Genomic DNA, 20,953 nt, shown 5'->3' on the forward strand with positions numbered 1-20,953 from the left:
ATCTGACTTTTGTCGGCCGAAATCTGTACTGACTGAAGAACAATCGGCCGTTCTGGTGACGGCCTTAGTCCTGCCTCTTCCACTTAAGTCTGAGTGCTGCTGTAAAGGGGATTGGTGTCATGCCACGTTGATCCTAGAACTATGCAGAAACCATCCAATGGGAGGTCAATCAGCCACAACTCAAGGAATACCTGGCAACCTCTGGTAGAGAATGTTTTATGTAGAGCACAGGCCTACCTGATTGGATGTAGATTAAATGGAATGTTTTGGTGGATCCCCACAGTTACCGGGACCACACAGAGATTTTGCAGACTAATATTTGTGGCAGGCTGAACACCAATCACCTGTGGTCCCACTTGAACCAGCATTTTGTCCTAATGCCTCGTACACACGCAACGATTGTTGGCCGTGAATTTTCGGCCAACGTCCGATCGGCCGATTGTCGGCTTGTTAGTATGATGCTTCCGACAACCGACTGCGACTTTTCGGCCGAACAAAATCTGGTGTGCAGACTATAAAATTTTTGTTGGCCGTCAACACAACGGCCGATTTTCCGTCAGTCAGTACAGATTTCGGCAGACAAAAATCTGATGAGCAAGACTGGGCATGTTCAGAGAAGAAAAAACACACGGAAAGTTAACCAGCACATGACATCACTTCTGAAGTTGGTTGTTGTTGGCCGAGAAAATTCGTGTGCAGTCTAGAGCACATTCCAACCAACACAACAACACTGGACAAAAAACGGCCGATCGGTCGGCCAACAATTGTTGCGTGTGTACGAGGCATAAATCAAACTCCCCCAGCCTTTCTCTAATCATAAACCTCCCCTTTTCCAAACCCAGTCCTAACACTAACTTCTGGAATGTTCATGAGGACCAGTCCATGTGGAGAGAGGGAGGGTGTTCAATGATGAAAGTGGGGTTAGTAAGTCACTGGATACCTTTTTCTACATGTACTCGTATATCAGGTTTGGCTTATTAACCTCTACCACATATACGTTCTCTTGAGACGATATAGGGGCCACCCAGGTTAGTTAAAGAGGAAGTAAACCCTCCTCTGACACTTTTACCTATAGGTAAGCCTATGATAAGGCTAACTATAGGTACTGTAAATATCTCCTAAACATGTACCGTTTAGGAGATATTCACCTTACATGCAGCCAGTGACATCACTGGCGCATGCGCTCTGAAGGAATGGCCGATGGTGCCGTTTCTTCAGAGACCCGTGCCGTGACTGTCGGCTCCCGCGCGCGGGAGTGACGTTACCGCGGCTCCGGCCAATCAGATGGCCGGATGCCGCGATCCCGGAAGACGGGCGACTGGACATATCGCCCGTCATACAGATGAGCAGGCGGCATGGCGGGGGCTCGTTCTAAGGTAAGTATTTCATAATGAGCTAGTATGCAATGCATACTAGCTCATTATGTGTTTGTCTTTCAGGTTTCAAAAGAAAAAAAAAAAAGTTCTACGAGTTTACAACCTCTTTAAAGGCGCACTCCTGTCAAGTTGTGAAAATGTGCCATTTAAAAAGATGGAAACAGCCCACCAAGGGTCTCTAATTTTGTGCATTAAGTCAATCGCTACAGTTGCTGGTAACCCATCGTCCATATTTCCAACATTGAAGAGAAGCAGACCAGGTAGTCATTGGTGGGACAAGGTCCTCTAACACCCAAGGCAAAAAAAGATCAAAGTTTCCTCCTGTGAACGGCAATACAGATTGCCGGTTCTGCCCTTTTTGTGCCCGCCTCTAAGATCGGCCTCTCCTTTCACCTACCTATCAGCCTGGCCCTGGTCCCAGGTTTCCAACCCCGCTGCATTTTATTATTTACACCCCAAAACAGAGCCATGCTAAATCTGCATTCCCCAGATCATTCAAAATGATTCACACAAACCGATCAACCATCACAGCAATCTCCTGCGAGCACTGTGAAGACTTCTGCAACACAGAATAACAGGCAAGAGGCTGCAGTCCCTTGCTAATGCACTCTGAAAGCAATCCTGGACCTGGCTGCATGAACTGAAAATAACAAATAGCTCAGATTTGGGTAAATCAAGTGAACTTTTAGAATTTACCACCATTGTACAGCTTTCTTGGATAAGAACTGGCAGTATACTGATTGGTCTTATTGGCTGCCTTATATCCCGGGTTCTTTACTAACAGTGGTAATAGCCTGTGGAAACAAGACACTCTAATCCTTGGTGGAACCAGAGGAAAGGATGAGGAAGGAGTTTTATAAACATATGAGAAGGAATACAATGCAGCTGCAGAGACCTTGCTGGCCTTGTTTCCCACAATGCACCACCCTCGCTGAGCTGCTGCAGCACTCTGCTTTCTGCTATCGTTCATTTTCTTTCCTGGCTTCCAATAATAGTTCCAGTCTTAGTTTAGGCTCTTCAGTAGAGGCCAGGCAAAGTCCACAAGGCAGCCTGACAATAATGCCCATAGGGTGCTGCTGGAGGAGTATGGTTTGCACCAAAGGATTCTGGGAGCTGCAAAAGAAACTCATTTGAGATAAAGTCGGCTCCCTCCTGCAAAGCCGGTGAAGGTGACATTCACCTGGTGCCTCTGGCACTGAAGAGACAAAAAAAGTCAGCGTTAAATGCCTTGAAATGCTGCGTAACTGAAAGGGTTAAACAAGTAATTTGGTGATATCCTCTCGTTAGTCGGTTTTAATCCTCCCCGCGCCTGTTAATCCGCAGTGGTTTAAGTTTTTCTTTTTAAGGTGGCGGGTGAGGGGGTTTAAGTCCAGTGAACGCTCTCATCCCAGCCGTTGGTGAATAGGGAGGGATCAGAAGTTGCTGAAGATTTCGTGTTTCTTGTTCCAGTCCATCTGGGGTGCCCGTCTGTTGGCTCGCTTGGCGCGCGCCTTCTCCTTTGCCTCCGCCGCTGTGGGGCTCAGACGCAGACCGCTCTCTTCAAAGGGATCCATTTTGGTCACGTCACCTGCCTGTTCACAGAGGTGGAAAGAAAAAAAATGTTGTTGGGAATACTCAACAGTTTACATTTTACTGTAGGGAGCAGATAACACACATAGAACAGAGAATAGGATTTTTTTGCACCAGCCTTGTCTGCAATTTGAACAATTTATTTTGAGTGCTACATGGTTGGATAGATGGTAAATGTGTTATAACATAAAGGGCCAGTACACCCCAACCAGGGCCGGCCCTACCATGAGTCCCGCTGGGTCCATTGGACCCAGGCAGCACGATGTCTTGGGCCAGCCCTGACCCCCAACTGAAATTCCAGATGCTGTGACAATGCATAGCTTGGGGTGTCACTCTAGACATACAGTGCCTTGCGAAAGTTATTCGGCCCCCTTGAACTTTGCAACCTTTTGCCACATTTCAGGCTTCAAACATAAAGATATAACCAAAGTCCAGACCTGAATCCAATCGAGAATCTGTGGAAAGAACTGAAAACCGCTGTTCACAAACGCTCTCCATCAAACCTCACTGAGCTTGAGCTGTTTTGCAAGGAGGAATGGGCAAAAATTTCAGTCTTTCAATGTGCAAAACTGATAGAGACATACCCCAAGCGACTTACAGCTGTAATTGCAGCAAAAGGTGGCGCTACAAAGTATTAACTTAAGGGGGCTGAATAATTTTGCACGCCCAATTTTTCCAGTTTTTTATTTGTTAACAAAGTTTGAAATATCCAATAAATTTCGTTCCACTTCATGATTGTGTCCCACTTGTTGTTGATTCTTCACAAAAAAATACAGTTTTATATCTTTATGTTTGGAGCCTGAAATGTGGCAAAAGGTCACAAAGTTCAAGGGGGCCGAATACTTTCGCAAGGCACTGCACATCCAAAAAGTCTTTTGACTCCTACTTATTGGGTGCAGGGGGAAGAAAGAGCTCATCCCAACTCTATACAACTCCTGGAAAGAAAAGATCAAACTGCTGCACACCAGCACAGCCCAAGTATGAGATAGTAAACATCTCCAAGACTAAGCCCTGTGGGTGGGGCGAAACGCATCGGGCGCATGGCCTGGATAGAGCCAGGATGAAGGTGTATTTACTATTTCGCACTTGAGCTGTGCTGGTGTGCGGCAGTTTGATTTTTTTCTTTCCAGGACTTGAAAGATGCTGTTACAGTACACCTAAATTCCTAACAATCCCCAAATCCACTTACTATGTGATACGAAAACTTAATAAAGTAAAATTAAAAACTTCCTTTACCTCCACTAAATGAACCCAATTGCCCTTTATTGGTGTCTCACACGCTCCCCCTCCCAGACACTGCAGCTCACAGTGTTAGTGCTTTAGAAACAGAGGCATTGCTGTCATTGCAGAAAGCAGTGGCCAGATGATGATTGACAAGCTACAGGTTTGACAATGCTGTTTGGCCACGTCCCCTGCAAACTTTTTTCATCAGACTGTAGCATACATTGGTGCAGCCTACATGTGAGTGACAACTGTTCTTTAAATTCAGGATCAGTGCAGCATTGTTGCCACGCCATCACAGGAAGCTAAGCTGCATCAGGTGGACTTCACTGACAGCATCAACAAGTATTTGTGGGACTTTGCAGGGGGACTAAGAGAAAGCTGTAAGTCCCATTGGGGAGATTTAGTCTCAATTCCTGTTCCTGAGCTTTCACTAGAGAATTCTACAAATGCAGCAATAAAAAGAAAAAACTGACAGGTTCTAGCCCTTCCCCAACCTATCCAAAGCTGAAACAAAAACGTGCCTGGAGTTCCTCCTAATTATTGATCTAAAATGCAGGCAAGAGACCTACAGTGACACAGAGGGGTGGATATAAAGTGATTGTAAACCCATACTTTTTTTTCCATAATAAACATGCCATGCTTTCCTGCTCTGTGCAATGGTTTTGCATAGAGCAGCCCTGCTCCTCCCCACCATAGCATACTGCTTGCTATGGAGGCACTTGTGTGGGATCGCTCCTGAGCCGCACTCTCCGTGTCTGTCTATAGACAAACAGAGCATGGTTCGGCCCCGCCCCCTCCTCACTGGCTGTGATTGACATCATCGGGAGCCAATGGCTCCTACTGCTGCCTCCATGTCCAGTGAGGAGAGAGCTGCTGCTCTCGTTCACAGTGCTGGATCGAGATGGGGCTTAGGTGAGGTTTTTTTTTTGGGGGGGGGGGGCCTTCAGCCTTTAGACCACTTTAATAAGGCAAATAGACTGCACTTCACAAGGGCAGTTTCACACATTTTCCTCACAGTTTAAAGTACAACTAAGGGCTCTTTCACACGGTTCGTCTCCGTAGGCGGATCCATGCTGCTCAGCAGGGGATCTTAAACACAGATCCCCCGCTGAGCAGGAAGGTGACCTCTCCCTCTCCGTTCTGTGTGCGGAGAGGGAGATGTCAGAGCCCCATGCATCTCTATGGGGGAATCGGATGAGAGCGGACCGCCTGTCCGCTCTCATCCGATCCCCTGGACGGATGGAAAATAGGGTTTCCATCCGTCCGGAGTTCACGGACAGGATCGGATGCGGATGGCAGCGGGTGTCAGCAAACATGTCTCCGCTGACATCCGCTGCCCCATAGGGATGCATGGAGCATCCGATCAGATCCGCCTAAAAAACTGACAGGCGGATCGGAGCGCTCGTGTGAAAGGACCCTTAAGGCAAAACGTTTTTTTATATCTAAAAGGTATATACTCGCAGTTATGTGATAACCACCTATATCTCTCCTTCGTAGCCACTGTTCAGGTGTGACACACCTACAAACACATGATAAATCTTATAAGAGTATACCTAATATGTGTCAAATCAATTCGATTAACAAACTGAAAACAATGAACTGTCAATCATTTTGTATGATTTGAATTTTTAGAATTTTTTTTTTGGATCACATTAGTACTTTTATTTTTAAATTATTGAGCACAGAATAATATTGAGAAGATCTAAGAAGGAATGAACTGTTTAAGATTTTTTATTTTTGGATTAATATATGCTTTTTTTAAAATCGAATTGGTTTGACACATATTAGGTATACGCTGCATGCGCTGTTCTAAAACTTTTTTTTAGTTTTGGATGGAGTGGAGAGGGATAAAAATGCTTGTCAGTTTTTATTGCTGTCTGTGCCCCTATTAGGGAGATTTGCCCTCTCTATTTGTTCTGTTTACCATTATCATTGAAAGTAAAAGGAAAAGAAAATCCTAAATTTTGGGTTGTCCCCAGAAAAGTAATAGAGGGGAAATCTTCCAATGGGGACACTAGTTCTGGTAACCTGGGGGTCCCCACGGAATCCCCCTAATTTGCAGGGAGTTCCTCTCACTTCCTGTTTGGCTATGGGACAGGAAGTGAAGGGAAATCTCCCCTATGGGACACTGATGGCATAAAAAAAAAAAAAATCTGATAGGGGTTATAACCCTTCCTTTCTCTATCTAAAATGGAGAAAAAGTTTTGCCTAAAGTTCTACTTTAATCAATGTGGGGAAGCTTCACTGTGTAAAGAATACCCAATTGGGTACAAGGAAAAAACAAAAAAAAACATTTTGCTTGCACATGATTGGATAATGGAGATTAGCAATGATTTACCACATTCACTAAGCTCTGGGGAAAATGAGTGCTACTGCACTTGAAAAGTGTATAGTCTATTTGCCTTTAGTAAATCCACCTCAATGTCTACACAACAGCAAACTCTGAAAAGTGTTGTCACCTTCTGCAGCAATTATAGTGCAGCGCCAAATAGTGAAAGACAAGGTGACATACATTATCTTATAAGTTCTATGGCAGGTAAAAACTTTATTATAGATTTGCTTATATTGTGTACTTAGCTGGTTGGCTGAAGGTGCCCTACCTGTGAGTCTTTGTCAGGACTTTGCAGATCACTGTGAGATGAAGAAGTCGAGGATCCGCCATTAAGCTGTAGAACACAGAGAGATACAATGTAACAGTCTGCAGACTTATTTCATAAGGCAATGAACAATGTATAACAGTGCAGTAACCAACAGCAGTAAAACATTGTTTCTAGTTCTCTCTGTAGGCCACAGAACATCTTATCCCTATGTCATGGAAATTATTCTGTATCCTGTCCTAGGGTGACAACGCTTCTCCATACATTCATACAGTACAGTCACTGCATCTTGTCATTTACGGACAGGAAGTGTGTTACTGGCAGGATCACCAGGTGAAAATAAAGGAAAAGAAAACAAATACAACCACAAAATCTAAAGCAACCATTCTTAACCAGGGTTCCTCCAGACGTTGCTATGTGTTCTTTGAACCAAAGTAAGGGGGACATGCATACCACTGACCACCAGAGTAAAAGGGAGGTTCATACCACTGACCACCAGAGTTAGGGGGAGGTGCATACCACTGACCACCAGAGTAACGGGGAGGTGCATACCACTGACCACCAGAGTAAAAGGGAGGTTCATACCACTGACCACCAGAGTAAAAGGGAGGTTCATACCACTGACCACCAGAGTTAGGGGGAGGTGCATACCACTGACCACCAGAGTAAAGGGGAGGTTCATACCACTGACCACCAGAGTAAAGGGGAGGTTCATACCACTGACCACCAGAGTAAAGGGGAGGTTCATACCACTGACCACCAGAGTAAAGGGGAGGTTCATACCACTGACCACCAGAGTAAAGGGGACATGCTTACCACTGACCACCAGAGTAAGGGGGAGGTGCATACCACTGACCACCAGAGTTAGGGGGACGTGCATACCACTGACCACCAGAGTAAGGGGGGCATTCTTACCACTGACCACCAGAGTAAAGGGGACATGCTTACCACTGGCCACCATTGTATTGGAACATTGTTCCCACTGGCCACCATTGTAAAGGGGACATTGTTCCCACTGGCCACCACTGTAAGGGGGACATTGTTCCTACTGGCCACCATTGTATTGGAACATTGTTCCCACTGGCCACTATTGTAAAGGGGACATTGTTCCCACTGGCCACCACTGTAAGGGGGACATTGTTCCCACTGACCACCACTGTAAGGGGGACATTGTTCCCACTGGCAACAACTGTAAGAGGGACATTGTTCCTACTGACCACCACTGTAAGGGGGGCATTGTTCCCACTGGCCACCACTGTAAGAGAGACATTGTTCCTACTGACCACCACTGTAAGGGGGACATTGTTCCCACTGGTCACCACTGGCCACCATTGTAAAGGGGACATTGTTCCCACTGGCCACCACTGTAAGGGGGACATTGTTCCTACTGGCCACCATTGTATTGGAACATTGTTCCCACTGGCCACTATTGTAAAGGGGACATTGTTCCCACTGGCCACTATTGTAAAGGGGACATTGTTCCCACTGGCCACCACTGTAAGGGGGACATTGTTCCCACTGACCACCACTGTAAGGGGGACATTGTTCCCACTGGCAACAACTGTAAGGGGGACATTGTTCCTACTGACCACCACTGTAAGGGGGGCATTGTTCCCACTGGCCACCACTGTAAGAGGGACATTGTTCCTACTGACCACCACTGTAAGGGGGGCATTGTTCCCACTGGCCACCACTGTAAGAGGGACATTGTTCCTACTGACCACCACTGTAAGGGGGGCATTGTTCCCACTGGCCACCACTGTAAGAGAGACATTGTTCCTACTGACCACCACTGTAAGAGAGACATTGTTCCTACTGGCCACCACTGTAAGGGGGACATTGATCCCACTGGTCACCACTGTAAGGGGTACATTATACCCACTGACCACCACTGTAAAATTGGTTTTAGCAAGGCTTCCCCTAAACCTAAAAAATATTTTTAACTGTTCCTTGGAGATAAAAAGGTTGAGAATAGCTGATCTAAGGACTGGTAAGCCTCTATATATAATCATTTTGTTCTTGGGTCTACATTTCCTTTGAGCCCATTATTGCTCTATGTCTCAGTGGTGTCATTAGCTCACCCAATGAAATGGCTGCTGCTGCTTTGTTTGGGAGACAGGTACACTTTGAGCAGCTGAATTCCTGCACAGACGTAGGTCAAAAATGTCTGATATGCAAACTGGATGAACAAGTGGTAATGTTTGTAGTCATTATTTGAGGAATTGTGTCCGCACTTAGTTACACCATGTAACAAGAAAAGATATTTTATTGCAGGATCCAGGAATCGTACGATCTGTTTATGGTGATAAAACGCGCTGTGTTTATCTCACACGATGTGAAACCAAGTGAGTGCCAGGAAGGGGTAAAGGAGAGTCTGTATATAAAAACCGCGGCCAGAGAAAATTAGCCACTGCAACAACTCACAGCCTCCACTTAAAGTGGACATTTCAGTAACCTTATAAGTCTACATGAACCCATTCCTGGCATGTCACCATACACAGCAACAATGTCATTTGTAGAAAAAGCTTCTTTTATCATTAAAAGGCCATCTTTGAGCTCCATCAGCTGATTTACCCTAGACTAAGATAATGTCAATAGTCTGCTGCAGGTAGTAGGAAGCATTTCTTCAGTCTCCTGACTGAAACTGCAATATTATAACTTTGTAGCAAGTCGCTGGGTGACATTTCTGAACACAAACAAGCTCAGCACTGAGCCATCATCTCATTCCAGGAAGTAGATAACGACCCTGAATGATGCCTGAACAAAGATGGCTCCGTCCTGGAGGGAAAAGCAGATGGTGACATTGTTTGGGGAGAGATGTGATCTCTGAGAAGGTAATACAAACCTGGATGTATTATTCTTACACTCTAAAAATGAAAGTGGACTTAGTGTTAGATATCTTTTTTTAAAGGTTGTTGCTAGAGAGAATCCCTTCCTTCCAGCCTTTCAGACCTTTGCTGGAGATTACAAATGGAGAATGCAAATCTGGTTGGGTTAGGGAGAAAATGCTACACGGTGTTAGAAGTCTTCCAGCAAGGAAAGGAGGTGGGCTCTATCTGATTTGTTGCAGCTTCTAATCCACATTGTGAGAAGCTCACTGTGTGCAGTGAAATAAGAGTAAGCTATTGCAGCAGATAACTGGATCCTCTGCAACTGAAGGGAAGGCTGGAGTTCAGTCTTAAGCACCCTTCACACAGAGAGTACGTAGGCGGACTCCGTTTTTCTCAGCAGGGGATAGATCCGCCGATCCCCCGCTGAGCAGGCAGATGGCAGCTCTGTCTCCGGGCTCTGTGCAGAGACAGAGCTGTCAGGTTCCCTGCTGTTCTCTCTATGGGGGAATCGGATGAGAGCGGACCGCCTGTCCGTTCTCATCTGATCCCATCCGATCTGCTGGACGGATGGAAAATAGGGTTTCCATCCATCCAGATTTGATGGACCGGATCTGAATGGTCCGCTAGTGCAGAGTCTGCCAACGGATCCTCCTGCTCAGCAGGGGATCTCTCCGCTGAGCAGGCGGATGACAGGTCCGTGTCCGCTCCGCTATGTAGAGCAGACACAGACCTGCTATTTCCATCCGACTGTCATCCGATATGTCTGTTTTTAGCAGACAGGATTGGATCGGATGTCGGTGGGTGTAAAAGGACACATGTCTGTGGACATCCGCTGCTCCATAGAGTGCAATGGATGGTCCAATCAGGTCCACCTAAAAAACTTACAGCAAACCCGATTGGTCTGTTCGTGTGAAATGGGCCTAAATAATAAAATCCCAAACTAAATGAAGCGATGGAACAGCCGCACCCATCAGATCTTGATTAATCCACTGTGAGCTACTTTGGCTTCCGTGTGAGACATTTCTAATACATTTCATCAACTTCAGGAAGATCTGCTGGGCGAGGTGAGTTTTTATTCAACTACTCTAAGCAAAGGCTGTGAAGGGGCATTCTGTCCCTCCAGCGGATTCCTCATAGAGATCTGAAGCCGTCTTTATTGTACGTGAATAAATTAACAGGTACCAATACAAAGGCAAGGGTCCAACTGGGGTCTGTTTTGCGGTTTCAGCAATTAGATTTATATCTAAAGGCCTGCAGCCATCATTAGGTGTGTCAACCAAGAATTCTGCTGGATCTTGGAGCGTGCAGACATAAACTCTAACGTTCTGGCACCACTGTGTTAACAACAATTCTGCCAAGATTTACAGCAGATGATCAGCTGTTCTACATACAGGAATGTGGGATATTTCAGGGAACTCTGCACTGGGCTTAATCAGTTAAAGAAGTCGGTTTACTTTATTTGCCTCCAATGTCTAACGTACACTTAAATAAGTACACATAGGGGTTGATTTACTAAAGCTGGAGAGTGCAAAATCTGGTGCAGCTGTGCATGGTAGCCAATCAGTTTCTAACTTCAGCTTGTTCATTTAAGCTTTGACAATAAAACCTGGAAGCTGATTGGTTTTTAAGCAGAGCTAGACCAGATTTTGCACTTCTGGTTTAGTAAATCCAACCTATAGATCAAAGTGGACCTACCATCAGATAAATATTTTAACCACCTGATGCCCACCCACAGTACATTTACTGCAGGTGGGTGGCAGCTCCAGGCTAAACGTCGCACTGGCGTGGAGCGATCCTGTGACCGATGTGATCATGGTGCTCAGTACCCAGCTGATCAATCATAGCGATCACATTATTACATGTAAGCAACACTGTCATAAATAGAAGCTATTCATAACAGCTTGCTTTCTATTGTGATGCTGAGATTGGCCCACAGCTATCACATGGTACCAATCACAGCACCATGTACCATGTGATTAGCTTTAGCCAATCACAGCATCACAATAGTAAGCAAGCTGTCATGAATGAAAGCCATTCATGACAGTTAAAAATCCCTGATCAGTCCACCAGAGTACTACAGTGTCACTGTGGGGGCATTAAAATAGTCTGACATGTATTTGAATTACGTATTTTGCTTTTCTTATTACGCTGTGCACTAACCTGTGTCTTGGTCACTCCATTGGTCAGTGGCTGCGGAATGGAACCTAAAAATAAAAATATACAAGTTGTATCAGATTGGAGGTATTACGTTAATAAACGCAGGAAAATGTTTTCTGACTACAACGTTTATAGGGGAGCCAGTGTAAGGAAGTAAGGAGCCTATCATTGCTGTCCTCTCAGTCATATATATCAGTTCCTCTGATGGTCACGCTGATCCAGTGGCTTCAGTGTTTTCTTTGTGTTTGAGCTAGAATAAGCATGGAGTTCTGACTTCACCCCCACTTTTTTTGGATGTGTGCTTGTTCCCGGTCAGTGATTTAGAAAAGGGTCATGCAATGAATGAAGGTGAAGGTGTGCTCTGACAAGGTCATCCAGCGCCCAGGGCAAAGAAGCCAAACTTCGCCCCTATCCCCCTTCATTATGTGCGAACTTAAGGGATGCTACCCCCAGCAAAACCGATGCACCCAGGGCAGCCGTCCCTCCTGCCCACCCCTTGTCCCAGCCCTGGTGGCAGCCGCAGTGGATTCGCAGGGTTCCCGCATAGCATATATGTGAACCGGCACTTAAACATACTTTGTAATTAGGAATGACAGCTGTAACATTTTTCCCTACTCCATGGAGAACAGAGGTTAGAGAGGGGAGGGAGAAGCAGCACATGAGAGGTGTGCTGTATTGCCAGGAGCATGCTGATACCAGGAGAGAGCAGAGTGACAGAGAAATGAGCTCATCAGTCTGCTGCTTCTCCTTTCACTGGTGGGCGAGGTACCTGTATATAAAAGTTAAACTGCAGCAGAGAAAAGTCAGGTCCCCTTCCCTGCTAGACAGGGCTGTGCTGTGGGGCAGAGCTTTGTAAATCTCAGGACTGGATTTAGAGATATACAAATCCTTTCATATGTAAAAATAGCCCTCCTATATGTAGTTCATCTGTATTCTGTGTGTAGTTCTGTGTGCATTTGGCTGTTTACCTGGAGATGAGCTTTAAAATCACAGTAAGTTGAAAACAGCACTAGTAGTATCACTGATAAGATAAGTAGTAATTGGTTATACTTTGTATAGGTTAACTATGGCTGTCTAGTTACAGAGGGCTATATTCCCCAAGACATTCTGTAATGGATGCAACCCATGGGCAGATTTTAATGACTAATTTTATTTAATAGCCCCTTTACGCCAGCTGCATTTGGGGCTTTAAATGGGCTTTGATGCCCTCAAAGTCACTGGGGGAGGGGCTTCAAATCCTTATGCGCTGTGATTGGGAGCCTGTCCTACTGGCTCCCAATCATCAGTACGTGACCATCAGTCACAGTTTGGGGGCGCTGATGCAGCAACACATGTATGTGGCGGCTGGCCGTTAAGGTCTGCTGCCCTATATATAGTGGTCATGAACAAGTTAAAGTGATTGTAAAGTTTTTTTTTTTTTTTAAATAATAAACATGTTATATTTACCTCCTCTGTGCAGTTGGTTTTGCACAGAGCAGCCCCGATCCTTCTCTTCTCGGGTCTCTCTTCTGTGCTCCTTGCCCCTCCCTCTTGTCGAGTGCCCCCACAGCAAGCTGCTTGCTATGAGGGGACCTGAGCTGAGCTGTAGCTCCGTGTGTCCATTCAGACACGGAGCTGGCGTTCGGGTCCTCTCTCTCCCCTGATTGGCTAACTGACTTTGAATGACAGCAGCGGGAGCCAATAGCTCCTCTACTGTGTCTCAGCCAATCAGGAGGGAGAGTCCCGGACGGCCGCGGGACTATTGGACATTGCTGGACAGAGAGGGGGCTCAGGTAAGTATTAGAGGGTGCTGAGCGCAGCTGCTGTACACAGAAGGCTTTTTATCTTAATGAATAGAATGCATTAAGATCAAAAAATCCTTCCTGACTTTACAACTTCTTTAAGAATTGCCTTTATAATAATAACCTCATACAGTCATCTAAGAAGTCGGAATACAATGGCACAATGTCAGTGGCATTAACAAAAACGTACAAAATCTTTGGGGGAAATTAACAAAAAATTGTGCAAGTACAGTGCTTGCACCACTCTTCAAAACATTAAAATGGAGCAGATGCTGCTCCTAATTAGCAAAGGCCTTGGTTGATTAGGAGCGATCAGTTCTCTGTTATGTGGCAGGGACAAATACAGCACACAGCACAGAGAATGGAGAGCTGGAGCTGCATGCTCTGAGCTCCCTGCCCATCCCCACTCAGCTCAAAGTGAAAGGGAGGCGAAGGGCTGGAAAGCAAGCCAGGTCTGCTCATGTAGTGTGATCACTACACGAGCAGAGAGGAGGAATCCTGTACATCCCATATGATAAGATCACACCTGGCAGGAATCTACAGTATATGGAAAACTGCCATATTCCCTCAGTTAATTAGGAGCAGACCTGCACTGGTTTCTATTTCACTCTGAAAAAGAAATATGCAGGTGGAACAGATAAGTCTGAAACAGGTTTATCTGCTTAGTTAATGTGGCGCAGGCCACTTCAGTTTCTCGTGCTAATATATTTGTGCAGGGAGTTTAGTCAATTCCCCGGTTTGTTTACCCAGGTTCAGTATTTTGTGACAGGTCCACTGGCAAAAATGCATCTTAATACAAGAAAGTTTGCTGGGGTGTACCTCCTTTTATATAGGCTTCTGTGGGGGTGACTCCAAGCTTCTTGAAGTAGTCATCTGTGTCTGGGTCCACCACAAGTAACGTGGTCTCATTTTCCCTGGATTTGATGTTGGCCACCACATCGGAATGCTTCATGTTGTCCACATTCTGTCCATTCACCTGGATAGGGAAGATCAGCAGTCAGACATAGATCTAGCACAGCAATAGTTTATATTAAAATACAAAGTGAAATTCTGGAACATTTAGGGCTTGTATTCAGCTATCAGCCATGCATAATAAGCAGAGTGCCGTGTATTTAGTGCACCGTTTTTCAACCGGGGTGCCTTGAGGCTTCTTCAGGGGTGCCTTGAGGCTTCTTTAGGGGAGTTTTGGCAAGATGCTTGATCAAAAATTGTATACAAGCCAGCGTGTGGATGAAGCCTGCCTCTTAGTTACACAAAGCCACGGGTTTTCATTATGCACCATTACTACTTTATAGACACTGGCATCCTAACAACCAATGGTGTCATCTGTTAATAAGGAGGATGTCTGTTGCCTCCGCAGAATCCTTGTATGACCCTCCCCTGCCCCTCTCCCTCAGCAATGGGGTGACATTAGCTGACTGATGGAGAGAAATTGAGGGAGAAGAGGAACATTGGGGTACTAGTCAGTACCAGTGTGCAAAAGTGTATTTCTTTTGGAAGAAAAAATCACCTCTAACGTTGGGTTTCCTACGTGTGGATGACACTGCATTATGTATACCTATTAGAATAGCTTTTACATTTTAGAATGGGGTGCTTCGAGACTGTCCATCATTTTAAAGGGTGCCTTGACTTAAGCCCCGTACACACGATAAGATTATCGAACGATCTGTCGTCCGTTTTTTGTGGCATGCTAGTCTGATGTGGAAAGTGAAGAGGTTATTTTCATACGAATTTTCCCGTACGATTTTACTTCAGAAGTGATGCCATGTGTTGGATTGCTTTGTATGTGTTCTTTCGTCTCTGAGCATGCCTAGTCTTGCTCTTAAGATTTTTTTCCGTCGAAATCTGTACTGAGATGAAAATCGGACGTTGTATTACGGACCACAAAAAAATGATAGCCTGCACATCAGGATTTTGTCAGCCGAAAAGTCGGAGTTGGCTGTCGAAAGCACCATACTAAAGCCCCGTACACACGCGTCGAAAATTGGCAGGGAATTTTCGGCCAACGTCCGATCTGCCCATTTTCGGCTTGTTAGTATGATGCTTCTGACAACCAACTCCGACTATAAAATTTTTGTTGGCCAATTTTCGTGCAGTCAGTACAGGTTTCGACAGGGAAAAATCTAATGAGCAAGACTGGGCATGCTCAGAGAAGAAAGAACACAAAGAAAGCAAACCAGCACATGACATCACTTCTGAAGTAGAATTTTGTTGGCTGAGAAAATTTGTGTGCAGTCTAGGCACATTCCAACCAACAAAACACAACTTGGACAAAAGTCGGACGATCGGTCGGCCGATAATCGTTGCGTGTGTACGGGGCTTAACAATCCGAAAATCGGCAGATCGGTCGTCGGACGAATTTTCCCTTCAGATTTTCTTATTGTGTGTACAGGCCTTTAGAAAGGTTGAGAAACACTGAGAAAGGTTGAGTGTACAGCGGTTACTAGGAAAAACAATAGTGGGTCCTCGTCAACAATGAGGTGCGGGAAGTAGAAGGGGGCGGGTTTAGGCTTGACTTTCCAGTTCAAGTCGGTATTTGTAAAATTAATCACCCTGTGCTTTTACCCTGGGGCCTAGGGTATCCATTTGCTCAGAGGTTTGAGCAGACATAACTGTGACAGGGATTTACTAAAATTAGAGCAAGCAAAATCTGGTGCAGCCCTGCATAGAAACCAATCAGCTTCCGGGTTTTATTGGCAAAGCTTAATTGAACAAGTTAGAAGCTGATTGGCTACAATGCACAGCTGTACACCACATTCTGAGTGCTCCAGTTTTAGTAAATCCTCCCTGTATTTATATATACATTTAGACCCCCGTCCACACTAAATCCGACTTTGAAATCATGCGACTTCACTTGAAATCGATTTCAAAGCCACATGTCAGTGCAACTTCAGGTGCGACTTGGCTGACATCTGTTCGATTTCACAGATGTCTAAGCAAGTAGCACCAGAATTCGGCAAAAGTAGTGCAGGAACTACTTCTCCAAATCGGTGTGGTGCCACAAAGTTGGTGACCCACTGATTTGAACAGTTCCATTGCCGACAATATGGTGTGACTTGTCATGTGAATTGGACCTGTCAAATCGCACTGTTGTGACTGGGGGCTTAGTTGTATCTAACTCTCATAGATTCTGTAGGTGCAGCTCTCTGGGCACTGTGTATGATACACTGGAAAGTCTTTTCCAAAGAATTTTCTAGTATTTTTTTTTTTTTTTTCAAGGCAAGTCACCAGGTCTTTCCTCAATCCCCTTCCCCCTAAACTGCACAGGTTTGGGACCTGCATGCAGAATGTGATAATGTATATAGCCAATTTGTACACACATACTAGGGCCAATCAACCTAGCAGCATGTCTAAAAAACACTCGCTCATCCATGTCTTTATGGACCTTACTTTGTGCACTGGTCCAAATCCTTTGGGGGGATTATGGTGTGGGGTTTTTTTTTTCAGGGGTTGGGCTTGGCCCCTTAGTTCCAGTGAAGGGAACTTTTAAGGCGTCAGCATAGATATACATTTTGGACAATTTCATGCTCCCAACTTTGTGGGAAGAGTTTGGGGATGGCCCCTTCCTGTTCCAACATGACTGCACACCAGTGCACAAAGCAAGGTCCATAAAGACATGGATAAGCGAGGTTGGGGTGGAGTAACTAGACTGGCCTGCACAGAGTCCTGACCTCAACCCGATAGAACACCTTTGGGATGAATTAGAGCGGAGACTGCGAGCCAGGCCTTCCTCGGGGTGGAATTTCAGTGCCATTAGCGGTAGCCCCAGGCCACACTCGGAGTACCGCCAGGGAGCATCGCTGGATCCTGGTAGAGGGGTTACTTACCTTGTCACTGGGATCCCGCGATGTGTTCCTGCAGCATACGGCGGCCTGATCTTCCGCCTGATGCTCTGTGCCCCGACTTCCGTTCCCTGTGAGCGTCACGCTGCAGGGGGGTGGAACCAGCGGCAAATTTGAAAAGTAAAACACACAAACACACTGATATATTGTAATCCTATTGGATTACATTGCTAAATAAAATAAATTGACATTAGTTTGCCCCCCAGTGCCCTTGCCTGCAGTTTTACTGTACTATACATATATTTATACATATATATATATATATATATATACACATACACGTGTGTGTGTGTGTGTATATATATATATATATATATATACACACACACACACACACACGTGTGTATATATATATATATATATATATATATATATATATATATATATATATATATATATATATATATACACACACATATATATATATATAATGAATATATATATATATACACACACATATATATATATATATATATATATATATACTTTAACTTTTTTATAGTTATTTATTATATTATAATTCATGATTTTGTGTTTCAAACTTTATCATACCCGAGATGTTATAAAGAAGAACGCACAGTAAAAAAAAAATCACATGTAAATAGTTGGTTTGGGCTGCTCGTCCTTAAGAATTACATGCAAAATAATGAATACCCTTTAAGGTATATTAGAGTTTAAAAAACAAAAATAAAAAGTAATAATAATAATGATTATAACATTTTGATTATCATTAGCATGTTGGATCTGTTTTACCACTGAGAAGCCACAACAGAATCTGGCAATTCATGCTGGGTCTTGTAGTTCCGCCGCTTGTTTCTTAACAATAAACTCAAATAAATAGTGTTTCCGCAGTCACTAAGGAACTACAAATCCTAGGAGGCTGAAAACTCTGTCTAGCCGGCCATAGCTGCTCATTCTCACACTTGGTAGAAATGGTTGTGTGAAAGTAGGCCATTTTCTGACAATCACCAAGTGTGAGAACGAGTCGCCGCCATTGTGTAGATTCACAAAGGAGCTGCCTTCAGGGCGCATTGTTTGTGGTCGGCGGTGGTGGCGGTGCAGGGGTTAAGCAGCCCTCTCCTATTGAAATGGTCTCTTTTCTCGGCTCCCTGCACTCTGCCCTGCGCTCTGGCAATGAAAACAAACACCAATGCCTCTTTCCCTGGTTCCCTAGCAACCGCTTCCTACTTTCTCCTTGCAGAAATAATTACTTTGCTCTGTTCTTGGGCCGCACAGCGTTCGCCCCTCCTCCTCCCCCCCACTGTTACCCCTTTTATTTCTCCCACCCCCTACACTAAACTTTTCCCTGACTCTTCCCAGGACTCGGCTTTCCCCCAAAACCAACTTCATCCTCTACAAATCTTCTTCGTAGTATAGGGTTCTCACCTACGGAAGAGACGGGCTGGTTGCTATGGGCAACACAAACACTTCTGGGTTGCTCTATGCAACCATCTGCATGTGATTTTACTGCACTCCATTAGAGCCAGCCATAGATTATTCCTTTTTCTTTCCTTTTTAGAAAATCACTTGATTCCCTCTCATAGAGTCATTGTGGGGGGGCACAGGGAGCCGCTGGCAATAATCCCATGTAAAAATCCAACATGCTGGTTGTACCCAAGTCTGTCAATGGGTGCAATCAGCCAATCAGCCTGCCAACAGACGGTCCGAATCCCTGCAGGACCGGCCAAGATTTAAACCATCTGTGGTCGGCTTAAGGGCTTGTTCAAACAAGTGGCCAAGGGGTGATAAAAGCAGGTTTTACTGACAACACCAAACACCCCCCCCCACCCCCCGCCCACCTAAACGTAGAAATGTGGCTGCTCATGTCGCGGTACAAATTAAATGGCAAGTTGCATTCGGTGTGCGGTACCACCTATGAACACAACCCCTTCCGAGTGAATGGTACCAGGCCACAACCTCCCTGCAATCGCATGCATTCGTTTAAGCGGAATGGGTCAGCGTTTTAAGGGGTAAAACAGGTGACCAGGATGTGACATATCGCCTCCTCACTGCAAAGCAATTATAGCTGCACGAGTGAATGAACCCTAAAACCCGGTCCAGGGCCATTGTTAAATTTGCCCAAGAAGTAGGGTCCCCCCTGCATGGCTTGTTTGGCTAGGGAAGAAAGTTGGAGTCACACCGATTTGGACAGTGCCGCTGCCAGCTACTTACCTTATCTCTCACTCCCACAAAGTTGGCTTCTCACCGATTTGGACAGTGCCGCTGCCAGCTACTTACCTTATTCCTCACTCCCGCAAAGTTGGAGTCACACCGATTCGGACAGTGCCGCTGCCAGCTACTTATCTTATTCCTCACTCTCGCAGGCTTCCTCATCTTGGTACAGTGCAGGACCAGGTTGTTCAATGAAGCTTTGACAAAAAGCCTTCGTTCACACTGAGGGCGGGTTTGAAATTGTGCGAGTTCGGGGGCAATTTGAGAGACATCTGTGCGGGTTCAGGCACAGATGTCTATTAAAATCGCCCCCCCCCCCCCCCGAAGTCACCAAAAGTAGTGCGGAAACTACTTTTGGGAATCAGCCGCAAAGTTGGCGTCGCACCGATTCAGATGGTGCCGCTGCCAGCAATAGGCTCAGATTTGACATCTCAAATCAGCCAAATATGAACGGGGGCTCAAACCTGGAAGCTGATTGGTTACTATGTACAGCTGCTCCAGATTCTGTGTGGTCCAGTTTTAGTAAATCTCCCTAAAGAGGTTGTAAATCCTAGGGGAAAAAAATAAACCTGTAAGACAAAGGTATAATAAGCTAGTATGAATTGCATACTAGCTCATTATGAAATACTTACAGTATCTCACAAAAGTGAGTACACCCCTCACATTTTTATAAATATTTTATTATATCTTTTCATGTGACAACACTGAAGAAATGACACTTTGCTACAATGTAAAGTAGTGAGTGTACAGCTTGTATAACAGTGTAAATTTGCTGTCCCCTCAAAATAACTCAACATACAGCCATTAATGTCCAAAATGCTGGCAACAAAAGTAAGTACACCCCTAAGTGGGAATGTCTAAATTGGGCCCAAAGTGTCAATATTTTGTGTGGCCACCATTATTTTCCAGAACTGCCTTAACCCTCTTGGGCATGGAGTTCACCAGAGCTTCACAGGTTGCCAGTGGATTCCTCCTTCACTTCTCCATGACGACATCACGGGGCTGGAGGATATTAGAGACTTTGCGCTCCTCCACCTTCTGTTTGAGGATACCCAACAGATGCTCAATAGGGAGCATAGAGGCGCTCGCCTCGGGGCCGGAGCGCGGATGGAAGTGGGCCGCCTCTCTCCCGGAGTGCATCGCATGTTCGTTGGGAACCCGGTGCTAAATCATTCGTAGACGACCTGATTCTGGGTCAGGGTTTCGTGCGTAGCAGAGCAGCTATCTCGCTGCAATCTATTGAAAGTCATCCCTTGAGCCAAGCTTTTGCCAATGTCTTCTATGCAGGATGTGGAAATCTTACAAGCGGACCTGAACAAAATAATGGGGTGGGCAACTACATGGCAGATGAGGTAAATGTAAAGTAATGCACTTGGGTGCCAGAAACACGAAAGCAAGCTACTC

At 45.2% G+C, this 20,953-nt stretch overlaps 1 protein-coding gene across 1 annotated transcript in view; it reads right to left on the reverse strand.

Moving 5' to 3' along the window:
• Positions 1-2,211: 2,211 nt before the first annotated feature.
• The window catches only part of NHERF2 (NHERF family PDZ scaffold protein 2), a 199,570-nt gene continuing 180,828 nt past the window's right edge, over positions 2,212-20,953 (reverse strand). Inside the window, exons 4-7 of the mRNA XM_082260628.1 lie at positions 14,355-14,511; positions 11,758-11,801; positions 6,770-6,835; positions 2,212-2,947 (exon numbers count right to left, since the gene is read on the reverse strand). Coding sequence (XP_082116754.1) covers positions 2,789-2,947; positions 6,770-6,835; positions 11,758-11,801; positions 14,355-14,511 — 426 coding nt within the window. The 3' untranslated portion in view covers positions 2,212-2,788. The remainder of the gene's footprint in view (positions 2,948-6,769; positions 6,836-11,757; positions 11,802-14,354; positions 14,512-20,953) is intronic.

This window comes from Pelophylax lessonae, assembly GCF_965119305.1.
Source record: "Pelophylax lessonae genome assembly, chromosome: 6".
Taxonomy (NCBI): domain Eukaryota; kingdom Metazoa; phylum Chordata; class Amphibia; order Anura; family Ranidae; genus Pelophylax; species Pelophylax lessonae.